Genomic DNA, 19823 nt, shown 5'->3' with positions numbered 1-19823 from the left:
ACAAGGCTCGCGTGCGGAGTGAAGCGGAAAAAAAGTGCAAGAGAGAGAGAGAGGGTGAGAGAAAGAAAAAAAACCCACGGCTCCCAATAAGGAGCCGGCTTCACTTCAAAGATCCGGCTCTCAGAGCCGTTTTGTTCGCGACCGACACATCACTACCAATAACCCTACTCGCACAAATCCAAACATAAAGCAGGTGCTTGCTCCCACAATTTAGGAGTTTAAAGGAATATTTTCCCCGGGTTTTCCTGTTGCTTGTGCAATAAAATGTTGGGTAGGCGATTACAGCTTAAAAGCACAAGGTCATCTGTCAACAAAGTGGGCTAAACCCTGCAGTCAGAGCTACATCTCAGACTCTACAGACCTTAGTTAGCATGTTAAATGTTAAAGTTCATGACAGTGCAAATAACAAAAGCCTGAACAAGTATGGCTTGTTTCCAGTGTTGGGACTAACATGTTATTAAGTAACGCGTTACAGTAACTACGTTATTATTGTGGTAACGAGCACGGTAACTAGTTATTATGCTAAAACCAGGAACGCGTTACTCGTTACTGGGATTTAGATAGGCTCGTTATTCGTTACTTCGTGTGGTGGATATCGCGGAGCTTCCACAGATTCAGTAACATTAGCAAGTGGTGGAAGCAGCAGGTGGATGAAGGAAAAGGGAGGCGAGAGGAGAGACCCGAAGCAGCCGCCGGTCCGAGTGTCAGGTGAACTGAACTTCAGGTAAGAAGTTATGACCTGCAGTCTATCTGGGTCAGATATAAACCAAGTTTAGGTGGAGTTTATTTTCGGTATGCTGACATTTTCGTACTGCGTGCTAGCTAGCATGACGGAGTTTCTATACAGCTGGGTGGGTGCTATGTTACTGATGTTGAACTTTATTTTGTTCATACGGTTAATTATCAGAGTTGCCAACCGTCCCCTAAAAAACAGAATCGTCTGGTATTCAGAGAAAATATTACGTGTTTCGTACTGAGGTGAAAAGGAACACAGTTTGTCCCGGACTTCAGCTACAATGAAAAAGACACAAAGCTGGAGCTGCACAGCTGCCTCTTCTTCTCTCATTCTCTCCCGTTTCTACTTCAATCACAAACTGATCAATGATCAGCTGATAGGCTTTTCTCTCTCGTTTATTTATCGCCCACTTTGCGCCAGAAAGAGGAAACCAGCGGATGTCGCGTTAAACAACAGCAGCACGTTTAAGCTTGATCAGCTGTTGTTAGAATTTATTTAATATTAATTTCTAGTATCAGCTGATGTTTGCTGGAGCCACAGCTGTAAAGCTGCTGGTCATGATATCAGTTTGGTTATCTGGTGAGAGGGAAACATGAAGATGAAACCAGGAGATGTCCTTACTGAATCATCAGAGCTGAACAGGTGATGGAGAAACAGGTTTACCTTTTAGGTGACATGAATGAGTTGAAGGGAAGTTATGAGCTGTTTCTGAGAGACAAATAACACCAGGATCCTTTTCTACGTAGCTGACAGCTGGTAACTGTGCAGGGGCGGGTCTAGCAAAGCTTTGCCAGGGAGCCAGGTAGGGCATTAACAGGGAAAGGGGGGGACAAGGAAATACTTTTCTTTATTATTCTCATTTAAAATGTCTCGCTTTTAAAAAAATAATTATCTGAGTCTTACAACAAACAATTGATAGATTGATACATATATACCATCAGAACAGTGTACATCACTGTCACAACAGTGTTTGTTTTCATTCAAAGGCTTTATGATTTTTCCTATAATGTTGGGCCGGTCTCTAGTCAAAATGCCCGGGACGATTTTTTTGTCCCAGTCCAGCTCTGTATGCAGCTCATCTGCAGTCTGGTGTTACCAACATCTTCCTATTCAGAAGGCAGAATTTCCAAGTTCTGAGTACAATCAAAAGCACCACGACTGCAGTTTTTGTGTTGGATGTAAAAAGCAGGCTAGAATCATGGCGGCGGTCAACGACGGTCCAGGCATGGGATTTCTCTCGTGGAAATGTGCACATTATTTTTTCCTTTCTATTGGTAGGTGGCACAGTGTACTTGTGGCAAGTAAGCAAGCTAGAAGACTGGCAATCTTGCTGGGTATCCAGTTACGGAAGCAACACATTAACAAGAGAATTCTGAGTAAAACCAAAGTTACTTTGCCTAGTAACTAGTTACTTTGAAAGTAACGAGTAACTTGAAGTAACTGAGTTACTTTTTTAGAGGAGTAACTAGTAATGTAACTAAGTTACTAATTTAAAGTAACTTACCCAACACTGCTTGTTTCGAAGGGTTGCTGGAAAAAAAAACCCTTCTCTCTGAAAAGAACACAGCTTAGACTTATGAAGTTGCATCTGAGCAAAGAACAAGACTTCTGGAACAATGTCCTTTGAACAGATGAGATCAAAGTTGAGGTGTTTGGCCATAATCCACAGTGGCGCGTTTGGAGAAAGCTAAGCAGCATATCAGCACAAACACCTCAAAACAACTGTCAGACACGGTGGTGGAGCAGTATGATTTGGGCTTGTTTTGGACTCCAAAGAACCTGGACACCATGCAATCATTGAGTCGACCATGAACAAGTAGGGCAGTTTTCCCATATACAATTGGACTTGTTCTGAGTCACCCCCTGCTGGCATTAGAAGAAATGTAGGTTTAAGGTAATTCTACCTTAAACCAGAAGGCCAGAAAAAGTCGTGAATAGGTTAAATAATCTTCTTCTTCTAATCTTCTCTGAACCTCTTTGGAGCTAAAGCTAGAAAAGTCTTCCTCTTAAAAAATGAATACTAATAAGCATTTAAAATACAGCTTCTATTCAGTACAGTCAGCGATTGCAGACTTTATTATTCTTTGCTTGTTTCACTACAAGTTTCACTACTCTTTAGGTCATTTCACTGAAGTACCTTTATTCCGTCATTGCAAATGTATGCCTTTATGGATTAATAGTGTTAATCCAACTGGGTACTGGTGCTTTTGTAGTGAGAGATTTGGTTCACTTTCGACCTAAAAAGCAATCAGTTGAAGAAAAAAGAAAAATACATTGTTGGATGTTTTTTTCGGGTAAATTTAAACACAGTTCTTTTTATACGTGCTGCTTTTTGTGTAGTAAGGACAGACTCTGACTACTCGGGCTTTGTGGCTAATCCAAAAGATTCAAGGAAACACTTGTTAAACGTTAATCCGAGGATATTACAACTGAGGGTTAAAGCAAGGATAACGTTCCACTCAATAATCCTTCAAATTTCCACCTGGCTTACAGTTCATCCTTTGAAAGCGGATGCAGTTCATGACCAAGCTGATCCTGATCAAGTGCCGGGTGAAAGACGCTGCTCGTGCCCCTAAATTCTCAAGGTAAATATACTTGTGGTTTGTCTGTTTGGCAGTACAATAGTGGGTAGTGTTCAGTGGTCAAAGCTAAACACGACGCAGCACAACAGAGATGATAAGTGATGCATTGGCTTGAAGTGGACGTGATTACTGTGAAAACCTCCCTGTGACTCACTGCTGTGTGAGAGAGTGTTTCTGCCAGCATGGATGGGGTGTGCAGAGAAACCTAAATCTTGGGGATTGGATGGGTAAATAAGGCTGTTTGTGCATGAAGCGGTTCTGTGCTATAATAATCTCCAAATGTGCAAAATACTGGGGGACACATAAAGGAAGTGCCATGTTTTAATTGCACTCATTTTACTGTGCGTTTCATTGTTAGGTATGCTGTGGGAAAGTGAGGATAAACGTTAGCCATTTCAGGGTTACATCCACCTTTTAATGGTGAACAATGGTGCTTCCATATGGAATAATAAATTTCAATAACTCTCTCCCTCCCACTCTGCCCGTTTCCCCAATGTTTTCCTCAGTCCACTGCTCCTCATTTGCATGACAGTTGAGAACAATATTGCCGAAGCAGTCCAGACAAAGGCTCTCTCTGTCTTTAATTTTGTTCTCTTTTCTCTCTTTCAGAGCCTCTCAGATAATGGGATGTTTCGCAGTCATCAAAGCGTGACCCCCTGTCCAGACTGAAGCCAGCAACAGGTTTGAAAACGTGCACCAAATCACAGAGAGCAGTGATGTCACGTGGAATAAAGTCTGAAGTTTTCTTCAGGAGAAAGCTGCAGCAGCATTTACAAATAAATGAGTTCATTGTGCTTCAAATCATTTTTAGGTTTAAATTCAGCTGAATAATTAAATAGGTCTCAGTGGATTGGGGATGTCGAACTTGGTTTTTAAAGGCGGCAAAACCAAATATTCTGGAGTGCAAACTGAGCGCTTCTAGCTGTCACACGTGCCTCTGGGAAAGAGTGAACTGAAAACACTTTGACGTACTGCCTTCTTTTAAAATTGTAACAGCGCGTTCTCATCCCGGGGCATAAAACACTGCCATTCTGAGGTGGCTGGTGTTGCACAGACAGGCACAAGTTGCCCCTTGGTGCACCGGTTGCAGTAATGCTTGATGCTGACAAGTAACCGTGCACTTCTAAAGAGTGGGAGGAGGAGACTGGAGGAGCTGTATGGCGTTATTTTTGTGCCACTATTCCAGGGCTCTAGAGTGCGACCAATTTGGTCGCAAATGCGACCAATTTTTTCAGTGGTGCGACTAAAAAAAAAAATTTGGTCGCAGACCAAATTTTCGGGTAACAAAAACAAAAAAATCTCTGCAACTCTCTGTGTGGTCAACAACAGACACACATTATGCCCCTATCGTGGACTAAACCAATCAGAGATAGTCAGGGGCGGGACCTCTCTGATTGGCCGTGGTCCAGTTGAAAGTGCAGGTGGAAGAGGGAGGTGAGTAGCTTGAATAAAGCGATATCGATTCATTAAATCCTGAATCGACTTTTAAATATAACTGTGTTTTGCCAGAAACGCCAGATTCTCAGATTAAAGCTCACAAAACTATTTCAACAACCACCAAACAGCAAATGAGAGCAGGTACACGGATTCCACACAAAGACGTAAACACAGAGCGGACCCGACGCATCAGAATCAGCTTTGTCTTTCTCGGCTTTCTCACCCGATGGCCCGTAGACGGACACGCTGTCGGAGCTCAGCGATTCTAATGCATCGGGTCCGCTCTGTGTTTACGTCTTTTTACGCTGATTCTGAGCTGCAGGTTTTGTCTCTCTCCAACCAAAATTCGCCGAGCCATCAGCCAAAGAAGCAGCAAACTACGCTTCACATTTGATCAATGTCGTCATGAATTCGCTCTGAGTTTTTCTGTTTTGCTTCCACTACGATAAAAATCACACTTCATGCACAGCTCTCTCTCTCTCTCTCTCTCTCTCTGTACTTCAAGAACAGTTTCCCGTCTCAAATCTCTGTTTTCTGCATTATTCATTCGCTTATTACCCACCAGTCTACCGTTGTTTACAGCGCTGTCTTTTTCTTTTTTCACTTAAATGACCTCGGACAAGAAAGCCTATTTTCTGCTGTTCAATACTGAAGAAATTTAAACTTTGTAAAATTGTGCAAAATTACAGAATATTGCAGATTATTTTTAAGGTTATCTGCTATAAAAAGCCAGGCAGGGAAAATTTCCTTCATGTTTCTCTGTGTTTTATTCTCAGTTATTTTCACACAAAGGCATCTGCTGTGATGTTCACAATTCTGATGAAGTCTCACATGTATCAGTACTGATAAATAATCAGAATTATAATATTTCTGACTGTCTGAGGCTAAATTGAATCGAATGGATTATAGAAATCAGTGATGATACCAGCCCTAGTGAGCAGCCTAGGCCCGACAGAAGTGGATGTAGCTGTGGGTAATAAGAAAAGAACTATTGATAACTTTTTTGTTAAGTTAAGGCCTGATCCGTCTGAAATTCATAGCCAGCTCTGACACAGTGCCATCAATCTTTGAATGCTGAAAAAGCAGCAGTGTATCCAGAAAACACATTATATGCTGCAATAAATGCACTGCCCAAGTGTCCCCTCCCCCCACTGCCTTTCAGCAGCACGCAACAGCAAACAGGTCGTCAGGCCAAGATGATGATTAAGTTTAACATTTTCTACAATATTGACAAAGCACTTTAAGCACAAGATTGTTAGTTAATAATTTAGAAATGAATATTGTCTGTATGGACTGCAACTTCCCCCGAAAGAAAGCGCACATGTAAAACTGCGGTGTTAAGCGATGCGGTTGAAAAATTTGAGTGCGCCTAACTTTTGTGCTGGTGCGCCTAAATTTTTAAAGTTACCGGTGCGCCCATGTCAAAAAGTTAGAGCTGGAGCGACAGCTGTAAAAGCTGCTGCTCATGATATCGGTTTGGATATGTGGTGAGAGGGAAACATGAAGGTGATACAAATCATACATGTATACCAACAAGACAGTACATCACTGTCACAACGGCGTTTGTTTTAGTTCAAAGGCTTTATGGTTTTTCCTATAATACCTGGTGGTGTAGTCGGCCCATTTTTTGTCAGTTCAGCCTTATATATTATGTTTAACCCGAGTGACCACCCGGTCAGCTGGTGGGTAACAGGCATCTCTGAAAACGTTAGAGCACTTATGCAAATATGTGATGTCTTGATAAATCGATCAGATATTTGAAGTTTACACAGCACCATTCTCGCATTAAAATATCTTAAAAGTTTATTTTGTGACCCAGAAAGAGTAATATTTCAAACTCCGCCACTGCTTCGTTTGAGTTTTGGATGAAATAATGTCTATTCTCTGAATGTGTAATATATGGTGCATTTTGTTTGTATGTTAATTTTGCTAATAAAAAAAAAAAAAAAGTTTTGGACGAAATGGATTCTGGGATATTGCATTTCGTCATTTCGAGCTGATTGGAGACCAAAACAGCCAATCAGATTTTTTTGCATCCAAGTCTGTGATTGGCTGGTTTTGTGGCACAAATATAACGGTGTACAGAAAGAGTTGAGCATGCACGGGCAGAAATGTTGAGAGCGCAAGCAACACATTGCGAGCAAGCGCAAATGCAAAAACTGAGCGAGAGGGGCTGCTATTGTGTGTGTGTATGGATAATAGCAAACACTGAAATACATTTTTTGTACGCAGCAATGAATTTTGTTCACTCAAATTTAGCTTTTCTTCGCTCAAAATAAATTTCTCCTCAAAATGCAACACTTGCAACTGCAAAAATCTTTTTACGTGCGCTTCTGTTTAAACTTTGAAAGTTTCATAACAAACAATGTGGAAGTGATCATTTTAACATTAGATACTGTCACACACACACACACACACACACACACAGCTGCACTTCTTTTCCTCTCAGCTATGATGCTTTCTCGGTTGCCATGGTTGCCAACAAGTATCTCTGGTGCCGGGCAGAAATGGCCTCTGATTGGCTGATCAGTATTCAGACAGCATGCTTGCTTGGCTGGATGCTACCCTACCCTGCTCCGTGCGTGTGTGTGTGTGTGTGTGTGTGTGTGTGTGTGTGTGTGTGTGTGTGTGTGTGTGTGTGTGCGTGTGTGTCCATCAAATGTCACTTATAACCTGAGAGATGAATTATTCCATCCTCTCCTCTTCCTCTTTCTCTTTCTTCAATCAACTTTTCCTTTCCTTTTCTTATTATGAAGGAGAAGAGAGAGAGGGAGGACCAGCGACTGAGAAGGAGAAGAAAGATGGGTAAAAAAGGGGAATGAAGTGGGGAAGAGCAAGAGCGGCAAAGAGATGACAAAGAGTGAGTGACAGCAACTGTATGACAGGTGCCACTCTGAAGACTTTGATCTATATGCTTTTGGTCAGAGGAGGCTTAGATTGTCAATGAAAACTGGGTTTTCAAATATAACGAAGAATCTGGATAATAATACACATGAGTAGCAGTGTGTTATATATTATGATCATCATCCTGGGCCTCACTGGGATGTTTTTGTGTCCTGGGATAATCTAAAGAGTGCCTGGAGAGTGAGAGAGTGAGAGAGAGAGGGAGAGAAAACAACATCAGTCAAATGGCGATAAAAAGAGTAGGGGGTTTGATCTTAACCTTTCAGAGTGACTGACAGCAGCCTGGTTGCCATGGGGATATAATGAAACCGCAGACTGTCATTATATAATGCGGCTGTTGTGTGAAAACCTCACAATGTTGCTCCATCATACTTCATATTTCAGTGAAATTAATGGATCGCACATTCCTCTGTTCTCGGGAAATTCCTACCGCAGAACAGTGCCGGGGAACTGAAAACAAACACTGTGGGTTAAAGCTCCAGGCTGCCCTCCTTTGCTCAGTTTCACAGTTGTTGACAGCTTAGGGGATACAAGGTTTTCACGTGACAGGCAGCAGCAGCGGAGAGGGGCATTGCAGCTTCAAGTGGCCATGATTGCAATGGAAACCGTCTATGACGCACGCCTGTGTGTGTGTATGTGTGTGTGTGTATGTGTGTGCTGGAGTGCCTGTTGTCTTTGATGATAATGAGGCAGACAGAAACAGGCTCTCAAGTGAGTTTTCATTGCCACCTCAAACACACACTGCTGCATACTATCCCTGCACATGTGTGGGGTGTGTGCGTGTGCGTGGCAGGCAGATAAGAGACCGAAAATCCCAACTCGATGCTGTTTTAATGAAATTAATCAAAAAGGACGGGAAATCGAAACATTTCGTGTTATGTGATAACAAAATGCCATTTTGCTTTCTGGCTATAATTGGCTGCTTTTTAATAAGAGATTACTGCTCTGCCATTTTGCTTTGTGAATAATGGAGTTTTACTTTAGCTGGTGGCCAGCGTGATTTCATGAGGGTTGGGTCGAGACACATTTATTGGGTCCACTCATAATTTATCCATTCAGCTATTTATTTGTATATGTCTAAACATGTGCTAAAGCTTTTAAATTTAAGCATCTTTTATATACATGTCATTCACAGTTACCAAACCTTTAACCTAAGTATTAATACAATTTAAAGGGGCTAGACAATTCTGTGTAAAATGCTTCACACGCCCCTCATTTCTTCATATTTTGCTAGAAAAATGGGAACTAGGGCCAACTATATGTGGAAATACAGTATATAAGGCAAAAACAGAGGTTGTCATATCTGTAAACAATCTTAGGGCTTCTTGAAGGACATTCAAAGCTCTTCTTTGGATGTTTCTGCCCTTTGTTCTATTCCCTTTTAACATGATCCCACACTGCTTCAGTGATGTTGAGGTCCAGGCTCTGGGGAGGCCAATCCATGATTGGGATCATTGTCATGTTGACAAAATAAGCTGGTGCTTGATCCTTTGATCTCTTGATCTTTGATAAGATCTCCAACACCAAAGGCTGAAATGCAGCACAAACCATGATTTAGTCTCCACCATGCTTTAGAGATTGCTGTAGACACTGTTGTGATATTATGTACATATTGAAGACAATTTTAACCAAAACCTTTCAATTTGGATTCATCACTCCATCAGGCCTGTTGCCACTGATTGCAGTTCTTGTGTAATTTCGCTTACTATTCCTAGAACCAGTTCCGATAGTCACAGTGGAAGGTTTCACAATAGATGGATCAACGGAAGTGCCAGATAGCTTTCTTTTTTCACCACTTTCAGATAATCAGATAATCTGCTATAGATGATAACATCAAGACCACTTTAAATAGTCACAAGGAAGTTTATAGATATTTTTCATTAAAGGGGAAATTAGCTACAGGGGCCAAACTCTATTTTCCTACCAGTCTGCAAACATCTTTGTTGCTGCTTCAGAGTTGGGAATTTTAGCATGGGAGGCTGTGGGAACCTAAATGGCCATCCAAGGAATCGTAGTGTTTGGCGGGTTCTTTGTTGGCTTTTTTCCACATTGTTGTCACTTAATATTTTCAGAACTAACCCTTAAAAACAAGCACGAGCTTCATAAATAAACTGAAGTGTATAATGATCAAAACCCTTGTTTATATATATCTAGGCCTCATCATCAACTTCATCCACGATAAATGCGAAAAAGAGGAAGATGGATGTTTCCAGAATGCAGACGACACTTCCTCCAGGTAACATAATATCAATAAAGCAGGATATGTTATCTCGTCCTCACAAGATAAAACGATCCATGCTGAGGTCCACGCTTACAGATACATGAAGATGGAAGAAATCCAAACGAGCAGCTAAATCTGATCTTACTATCGCTTTGCTCATATTTAACTAGTCTAATTTAATTTATCTGCAGAGTGATGAATTACACAGTGCGGTACCATGAAAGCACGGAAGTTAAAGCCTAAATTTATGCAGGGGGCCTCTGATTTCACCACGAAAGACAGCCTCAATGTCACTGCGCACATGAGAATATTCCAGATAGTGCAACAAAATGCCTTAAAAAATAATAATAAATAACTAAGGTGTGATGGAAGAAATATAGTTAAGTCCAGAGTCTTAATCATAGTTCTAAAAAGAAACTTGCGTGGAATTAGAACGAGTTTCAGCTTGAAAGAGAGCTGAAGTTGCAGTTTTTTAATGCTATAGTTAAAGTTGGAGAGCTAACCCGCTAATTAAGCACTGTGTTATTCTTCAGAGAACACTTCATTTACATTACATTTACATATGCAAATTATAATTATATCCACTTAATTACAGTATTTGCTTGTTCATCCGCTATTTAGAGGAGGCAGGTGATGCAACGTGGGAGTGTGTGTGTGTGTGTGTGTGTGTGTGTGTGTGTGTGTGTGTGTGTGTGTGTGTGTGTGTGTGTGTGTGTGTAATATCTGTCAACCTGCAGTATCTGTCTGTGTCTATCTGTCTTTCCAGCTATCTGTCTGACAGTGGAGCACTTCAGTGGTACTTCCATTAAAGTCTGCATTGTAGAAACTGAGTGATGGTAATTCTGTGTTTGTGTGTGTGTGTGTGTGTGTGTATCTGTCTCCAAGGCTGATCTGGCAGCCAGGAAGCAAGTAGCCCCCAAGGCTCTGGGGTTATTTGTTTGAGGTCATTTAATTAATTATAGGTTTGTAGCAAATTCAAATTCTCGTGCTAGACGTTCTTTTTGTCTCGTTGTCCTTTTTTCTCAAAAAAAAAATAAAAAATACAAGACTGGTTTGCGTAAAGGAGAAAAACAAGAGCCGCTTCTTCTGACATTTACTGATCACCGCTTAATGAAATTCGGGGAACAACAACAGAATCGAGGTGGCGGCAGGTGTTCTGCGATGTCTGCGTAGTCCACATCTTACTTTCATGATGATGACTCAAAAGTATTCACACATACTGACGTCTAGGCCGGTCCCACACCTCCGAATCGCTGTATTTTGAATGAGCCAGTGTTTTCTGGTCTGAAAGCATTGCATCTGAAGCATTTGCATCAGGCTGAGCACCAGAGACCAAGCGTTTATAATTTAAAAAAAAAAAAAGTGAAACAGGCAGTTTTGCAGGAGAATTTGAGTTCAGACATGATGTAAAACAGGCTTTTGCATTTTCACCTTCTTCTAGATGAAGGTGGGAATCATCAGACAGTCACAATAAAATATTACTGCAATTTTAAAAAATTATTCAATATCCTGTGTATCGCAGTAACATATACTGTGATCTATCGCCTACAAAAAAATGTCCTCAAAGGTAAACTTCACCAATATCTGTTTTATCCAATAAGAACATTATCTCATTTCACTTATTTTTTTTGCTGAAAAATGAGATTGTTAGTATAACCTGCTGTAAATGTTGCCATAACACAGTCAGTCTGTGATTGAATGTGCCAAGTTGGCAATTACATGCAATCTGTTTCTGATAATTCAGCAATTAACTCAAAACTCACATATCTGTTGCTGTCTCCACATACAGAAATTCACATTTAACTATTACATTTGCACTCAGCAACCTTCCCATTTCACATGACCATAACCAGAATACAAACAGTTGAGTCGAGTCCCCTCGAGTTGCGTTCATAGACAAGGATTCTTTCAGACTGATGGCAACATGTTGGCAATCTGTCTGCATTTATAAAATAGACATTTGAAAAACTCTTTGCGAGCGATTGCAGTCAGCCCAAGTCAGACTGCAACTGGTTGCAGAAAGGTTGCCTCATTTTAGGCGACCTGTGCAATCGCCTTGTGATCAAAAGTGGTCATGAGTGTGCAACACCCTCAAGCTCCAGGCAACCATGTAGACCAAATGAGTTGCAATTGGTTGTAGAATGTGAACATATTAATTACAATGACCACTGGTTTATTTATTTGTTTACTTTTTGTAGAGATTGCTGTGCTGTTTATACTCCTGTGCTGAATTAGTAGACTGCTTTGTCAAGCTAAGTGTGTCCAGCGTTTGATGGTTTACGTTGCCTGAGGATGGTGGAGCCCTCTTGTTTGTAGTATTTTAATTTATTAAATAAAAATACAGATAATTGGTGTCCCCCGTATTCATACAATATTGCCATTCTAAAAAAATATCGCAGTGGTGGTGTATCGATCCCTCCCCACTATTAAGGGGCTTTTATAATTTCAAATGGCACAGATTGATTCACTAGATTCACTGACACACGGGGGGGGGGGGTAGTACTCCAGCAGTCTGTTTGGTATTTGAAGACAAACGAATGCAAACACAGTGGACTGAAATGTGAGAAATCAATCAAAGCATTTAAAATCAATCAATGAATCAGCCCAGTCACGCTTCCTTTCTATAAATCCTTTATTCAATATCTTTGTTTTCATTGTGTATACAATGGATTGGACACAAACTGTACAGTGCAGACAAACTCTGTTTGCATAAGATATATTTATACATATATATATATATATATTTATATATGTAAAGGTAACTGTACATTTACTGACAGACAGAGGAATCTCCTTTAAAGTTAGCACGAGCTACACTTTGCTTTTGGCTCATAGCCTGCATGGCTTGCACTGGGGAGATACAACTGGCTGTGGTTTTGTTATTCTTCATCTTAACTTTGCTTTTATGTGAGTTACATCTGTTCAACTTAGTAAGAATCTCCTTTTGAAAGCAAACATAAATGTATATACACGCTCTTGCTGTTTCAAGGCTATCAGTGGGAAAAGCCTGGGTAGTTTAGTCACTAATTGGCTCATAAAATATGTTTTATTTGATTTAAAAAAGTAAAAAGAAAAGAATAACTGCACGACAAGCTGTTGTCTTTGTGACTTAAGAAAAAGCAGCACCAGCTGGGTGCCAGGTAACATAAAGATGATATATTCTGACTAAGAAAGGTGTTTTTTTAGAGCCTGGCTTCTGAGTATACTCACACACCACAATCCAGCCACTGAGTGAGGAAGAAAATCTTCTGAGTCAATTCTGGCTTTGCTATTTTCGAGTCACAGAAGATTACTGTGTTTTAGGAATAGGGGGAACAGTTTAACTAAAACAACTTCCTAATCTCTAATCTGCCATGGCTATTAAAAGCAAAGGCTCTCATTCAACAATCTTATTTTCATGTCACAACAGTAACGTTTCTTACTCTCAGGCATTGAATTAAATATTGATGGCATGCTTAAAGTATTAAGACTAAGACTTGCATTAGTGTAACAATATTAGCGAAATTGCAATGATGGATAGTGTTTAAAAAAAAAAACAATATTTCTTTGTGAGTCGTCTCTGATGCCACTGGAAACTGATCCTATAATACTTAATAAATGACCAGTGCTAACCGACAGCAGAGATGAGCCAGAGGCAATGCTTCACCGGTGCTACGCTGTAAATGTTTGTTTTGTTTCGAGAGCACATTTCCTACATAACCACATGCATTAGCCCTCGTCGTCTTTCCTCTTTTGAAAACCATGCAACAGGTGGGGAAACTGTCCAAACAGAGAGAGCGAGAAAGACTGGGGAGGACCAGAAATTGGGGGGGTGGTTGTGGAGGGATAAGTTCTCTGGCTGCATGATTACAAGACGAGCAGAGAGCGAAAGCTAGCATAGTTACAGTGAACAGAAGATTGGGGATCAAAGGATAATTGAAAAGTAAAATAGGATGAGGAGTGACTATCTGCTGCGTGTGTGGGATGAGAGTGTTCAGAGAAAGAAACAGCTGGGAGGAGAGCGCGTTTACTGTCTCGTTGCAGATTCAGATGTAATAAGGCAGTCTTTTGTAAGAGGAATAAAGTAGAACAGAAAAAAAGAAACCTGAGGGAGACAGGCTACATCAGGAGTACAGTGCTAGCCATTACATGTTCCTGTGTCTCTAAAGTGCACCTGCACCGCAGTGGTCGAGTCACAAAAGCTTTTTTTCTTTTTTGCCCTGCTATGTCTCGTCTTGTTTTGTTTTTTCCAGAAGCTACAGTTCACAGAGGACAAAGTAAGATGGCTACATGTGTACCTGCCACAAGAACACGAGCGGTACTGGTATGTGGAAATTAAAAATGACCCGGGCTGTCGCGATTGCTCGCTTCTAATTAAATCAGATACTCTCTTCCTGTGCTGAGACGCCTGCTAGACGTTTCGTGACTGTAGCCCCGCTACCCGGCTACCCACCCGGTGGAGAGGAATCTCTCACAGGAGAAGCTGACAGTAATTGTGCCTTCGTTGTTTGAACCAGGAGCTGTGATTACCAGCCTAGAAACACTATTGAAGCTCTATATTTGGTCAGTAGCCAGGAAACTGGGCCATTTTTCGGTGGCCTCAGCCATCATTAATTCTTGAGCATGTCCCGTAGATCTTTAATAGCTGCTTTCACAGGATGGGACCCCTGCTGGTAACCTAACAAGCTCTCTGAATAGAGAAAGGTTCGGTTCCCTCTCTAAGTCGATCTTTTACCCCTCTGCCAGCAGCGAAGCGCAAATTAGTCGCTTGACAATAATTCAATGAAAAGCAGCTGCTGTCCTGGAGCCTTGTTACCAGTTGTATCTCCTAATGGTTGTTAAGTACAAAAACATCGTCCTCTATAGCGCCATTAAAAAGGTTCTGCTTTGACACAGGCAACACCGGACACATTAAGAAATAAAAAAAGGGAGTTCACAGACCTGATTGTCAGGGTTTATTTTTATTTTTATTCTTTTTTTAAACCTTTTTTTTATTACTAACCCCTAGTGCGACACGACGAGTAGTCAATAAACGATACATCCACGTTTCTTCGATGTGAGACGAGCACAACACCAGTCAAAGACGTCTTCCTTATCAACAAGATCCAAAGTAACGTCAGGCAGAGCAGAGCTGGAGTCAAACCACTCTGAGAATTTGGGGAAATCTTCAGTAAACCTTGGCGAATTCCAGGAAGGCTGAGGGTTTAACACAAATCTACAGCCGCCCTGCAAGCTCACAGCTCTCTTAGCTGGAGATGAATGAGAGGCACTCATTTAGCTAGCAATATATATATATATATATATTTATTTTTTTTTTACCTCATAACCTGCACATGTACTTGCAGATTTTCAGTATCAAGATTACAGTTTGAAACACGACATGACAAAGAAACATCTCTCTCTTTTTTCATTTGGCTCAATAAGACTTCTTCTTCTTTTTTTTAAACTAATGTTTTTCTTTCAAAACAGCATTTAAGGGCTGAGAAATTACACCTGCATCACCACATAGACTGGATAAGTTTATGTAACGCTGGTCAGCCACACATACTGGAACATGAAGGCAACAGCTAATGAGATCAGGGAAGGAGAGAAAAAACGTGGCGTATGTGAGGAAAAAAAAAAATCTGAAAATTAGAAACACTGTGAGCTGTCTAGTGTTTTTCACAGTCTCTTCAGTCACAGAGGGGATCTTCTGCACAACGCAGCGAGACGACTTTTACACCAGCTCTGCGTTTCGTCCGCTACGGCAACACATACCTGTTGCTGAGGCCGCAGATTCGGGGCCAGCGCTCGTTTGATGTAGGTATTGGGCTTAGTTCGTGTCGGCAGGCTGCTGAACAGTGGTTCAGTCGCGTGATTAGCGTGCAAAGCGCTTGTTCCCCCCAAAAAACTGGGACTCGACACAACAGGGAGAGAGATGCACAGTGTCTGTTTTCATCGATTAAAAGCAGACGCACTGCAATCCTGAGCCTCGCAGAAGATATTCATTTGCATGCCTCATTGTCACTGAACGCTAATTTGAAGTGTTGGATCTCAGCGATGTGACCAACTACTTAGTGTAACTTCTCGAGGAGTTAATTGGCATCTAGTGTTGCCGTCACAAGAAAGACGAGTAAACAGAAAGGCTGGCAGCCTGAACAGGCTTCAGGCCCAGAACAGACTGGCGCCATGTTGACAGTCACAGTGAGAGGGCGAAGCGGGGGGAATCTATTTGGTTTGATCTCTTTGATTTTCTACCTTGTACTGTCGTTCTCGAGTGTTTCGATTTTTACAACCGCTTTATTCAACGCTGGGATTGATGCATGCTGTTTGGTGGGGTTTTTTATTGTGTTCTAAAGAAACTACCTTTTTTTCCACACTTTAAGTAAACTACACAGATTTCTGAAGGCCAGTGCGCAGGCTGATTTAAAGCCACTGTGTGTAAATGTAACAGCCAAAAACAAACATTTCTCCTGCCTGATTATGCAGCGCTGATAGGCAGTTTGCTCGGATCTTCACACATCCAGCGTTGACACACAGATCTGCAACCAGAGGTGGAAGGTAACATGCTGCATATTTTAATAGACTTAAAGGGAACCAATCATGCTTTTCCTTATAATCTGTTATATACATATGCTGTTACAGTGGAGTATGTTCACATCGAACATGGTCGGAGCTTCAAATAAAGAAGTTAGTGTACGCAGGAGTCAAAAGCTCAGGCGCACAGCTCTGGAACCAGTAAACAAAGGGCAGCCAATCAAAAGGAAGTTGGCTTAAAGGAGGAGCTAAAACAACTGCCTTCAGACACTGGATTAACTAAAGGGCAGCAAATAAGCATTATTTTGAACAGTATTTCATGCAAAGCTAAAAAAAAATAAAGCTGGAAATAACCTTAACACGCCCACTTTAAACATTTCAGAGAAAAATCTTCTTCTCCTTATTCCACCACATTTATTTGGAATCTGTTAGCTCTCAGATAACGAGTTTACATTACAAAGATTACACTATAAGCCTTATAAAACATATCGTAGGCTAAATTACTTGAGAGGTTTTTTCTTACTTTTAATTATAAGTGCCTCATTTTAGCTTCGTTCGTGTAATTACTGTCGGCCCGACATTTCACAAGCATCATCTTCTTTCCCAGCCCATTCATCACACAGCACAGCCCAGAGTTATTTTGTGGCTCTTGATGTTTAAAAACCACTAAACTTCTGGACTCAGCTACAATGGCACTTGAACATTGAGGCAGAGGTAACTAGTGACTAATATGAATTTCAGGGCCATTTTTTTTTTTGATAACAAGAATTTTTATTTTATGATGACTGAACCTTTTGCAACCTTGAAGTCCTCGTACTTGGACCAGACACAATCTGTTATGAAACTAAAGCTGGCACACTGAAGAGGACCCGCTAATGCTATTATGACTAAGACTGAAGTGGCTGATTTGTTGTGCCTAATTTCTGTTTGTGTGTGTTGAGAGGTTTTAAAATGTGTTTAATAACTCTAAATCATTGTTTACTGACTCACTGTTATAATCCTACAGTTTAGGTTATTTTTTTAAACTCACAATGAAAACTGATAATAAAGGCACGAAGACCTGTGAAAACCCTGAACGAGTTAATTATAACGCAGAGCCTCATATTTGCCCTTTGATGGCAGAAGTCTGTCACTTGGACTTAAGCGGACCCTTGCAGTATACTTAGTTGATAGTACACTTGTATCATTGTTTATAATTTGTGTTTAGCAAATTTTTTCATTGAACCAACTTCACAGTGCGTTTTTGTTAAATTCTCTGAAGAATCTAAATGTTCGACTAATGCAAAAGACCCTTGGCAATACCAAAGCCAGTATAAAAGACGGACTTAGCCACTGTTACGTCCCCCAGTGCTCAGTAAAGTCTTGCTTTAAAGCCTCAAGCTGAATGTTTTTACCGTCACTGCGTCTTGGTGACAACAAGGCGCAGATCTGGCTGTTGTTTACTGGATCAGTTGCTCACTGGCTAGTGACTTGGCAATCACCAGCTGTTAGCCAATGAGCTGACCAGGGTAATCATCCTAACTCTAAAAATGACCATAATTGACAAAATGGAAAATGGTGTTTTATTCAGCGTGACCTGAAAGCACATAAAGTCATCAGGTAAGTGTTTACAGGGGTCACAGACCAAGAAAGCCAAGGCCTGTTTTCCCGTAGATTTCTATACAGCCAGAAGTCGTTTTGCAACCAGACGAGTTGCCCCCTGCTGGCCATTAAAAAGAGTACAGGTTTCTAAGGCACTTCTGCGTTTGCTTCGTTTTTCAGACCCAGAAGCTACATCCATATTTTTTACTGGCTTTTGGCAACACTTCCCGATCTAGACCTGGCCTTGGTTCCGACACACTGGGGTAGTCAAGCGAGAGATGTTCAAGTTCTACACACAGTGGCTTTAACATCAGTTACCCTGTTCAGCATTCCTAATTCCTGCTTTTGTTTTCAAGTACATGGGAAGGCAATTGAAAAATAAAATAAAAATAAAAGTTCTACCAGGCTTATAGCGCCAGCCGACCAGTCTAGAATATCTGCTACTCTATGTAAACACTGACTGCTACCATGCTGCTTAGACACCAGCATGCCTCCAATACTCTCTGTGCTGCTACAAACAAGGAATTTGTGTAAATCGTTCTCCTTTCAATACTCAGCTACATGCTGATTTGAGCAACTCGATGCCTAAACTCTTCATTTATCAGCCGACCTCCTCCTCTCCTGAGCTGCACTTATGTCAGCGATGTGGAAATCATAGCATTTGTAAAGGAACCAAAACAAAAGAAAGGGGTGGGGGGTGTAAGACACAGAGGTAGAAACTCAAATCCGATTTACGTCTGTACAGCAGTGTAGCTCAAAAATCACTAGTGCTTTGTTTGTTTAGAATAATAACTGACAAACAGACAGTAAAAGAATACTGAGAAGTCAAACATGCTTTAAGCTATGTGGTCATAAATGACAAGTCTCTCTTTATTATGTGATCAAAAGTAGGGACAGGTGAACCGGTGCGATTACCGTGTATTTAGTGCATTCGGCAATTTCCAAGCACATGTCCTTGTGTGCTTAGTACAGACTGTCCTGTGCCAAATCTTAATTGATCGATGACTAAGCGTCCTCTGAATCATCAGTGTTTGGTTTAAGGTGTTCTCTTCGCCCAATGTTTGCTGATGCTTTTAATCTGTTCCTTATTTACTCAAAGATCGAACCCGAACGCGCGGTCGATTTCTGTGGGGAGGCTGCGCTGCGTGCATGTGTGTCTGTGGCCACCAGCAAGCGAGCGAACCAGGCAAAGGAAAAAACAGAAAAGGAAAAAGAGGGTGCGGGGGGGACGACAGCCTCATTCTTACAGATTGTCACAGAAAAATACCGGTGAGGACATTTTTTTTTTCCAGATTTCTGTTTGTTTTGTTTAGATTTTAAGTCCTGCTTTCTGCCATATGATGAGGACATGCTACTGTCCCAGTTCAGAAATATCAGTCAGACATCAGCCTGACTTTACTGTCTTCCTTCTCCCCTTTTCCCCCCGCCGTCAACTGCAGCGTGGTCTCTACGGGCCCCCCGGTGAGGCAGGACATGTGGTCCCACTGTTGTTCGTTTTGTTACCTTTTTTGTTGCAGTTTTTGGTTTTTTGGAGAGCGCAGCAGTGGGGGTGGGGGCGAGTTTGTGGCTTCTCCTGGCCTCCCGTCAGCCAGGCGAGGAGAAAACAGGGAGCGGGGTTATGTCTCCTCCTTGTCGGGTTTGTTGACTGGTTTGCCGCCATTCATGACTACCGGTTCAGTGGTTGTGCTTTTTGATGGCGGGCACCCGACCAGTTTGGGAACTGCCTCTCCTACATCGTGTAACGAAGGCTCTCGGTACATCGCAACTGCAGGGAAGGAGCAAAGGAAAAGCAGAAGGACAGTGTGAAGAGAGACAGAGGATATATGTCTATGTATACATATATAAAGTGAAAATAAAAAGCCCAGTT

The 19823-nt window shown here is 41.4% G+C and overlaps 1 protein-coding gene across 2 annotated transcripts in view; it reads right to left on the bottom strand.

Annotated features, from left to right (window-relative positions):
* Positions 1 to 12515: 12515 nt before the first annotated feature.
* The window catches only part of LOC134620101 (fibroblast growth factor 14-like), a 72569-nt gene continuing 65261 nt past the window's right edge, over positions 12516 to 19823 (bottom strand). For both annotated transcript variants that reach the window (XM_063466035.1, XM_063466036.1), the window contains exon 5: positions 12516 to 19721. In XM_063466035.1, coding sequence (XP_063322105.1) covers positions 19573 to 19721 — 149 coding nt within the window. In that variant the 3' untranslated portion in view covers positions 12516 to 19572. The remainder of the gene's footprint in view (positions 19722 to 19823) is intronic.

This window comes from Pelmatolapia mariae, linkage group LG23 (genome assembly GCF_036321145.2).
Source record: "Pelmatolapia mariae isolate MD_Pm_ZW linkage group LG23, Pm_UMD_F_2, whole genome shotgun sequence".
NCBI lineage: Eukaryota > Metazoa > Chordata > Actinopteri > Cichliformes > Cichlidae > Pelmatolapia > Pelmatolapia mariae.
This window is presented reverse-complemented; position numbering and strand designations above follow the sequence as displayed.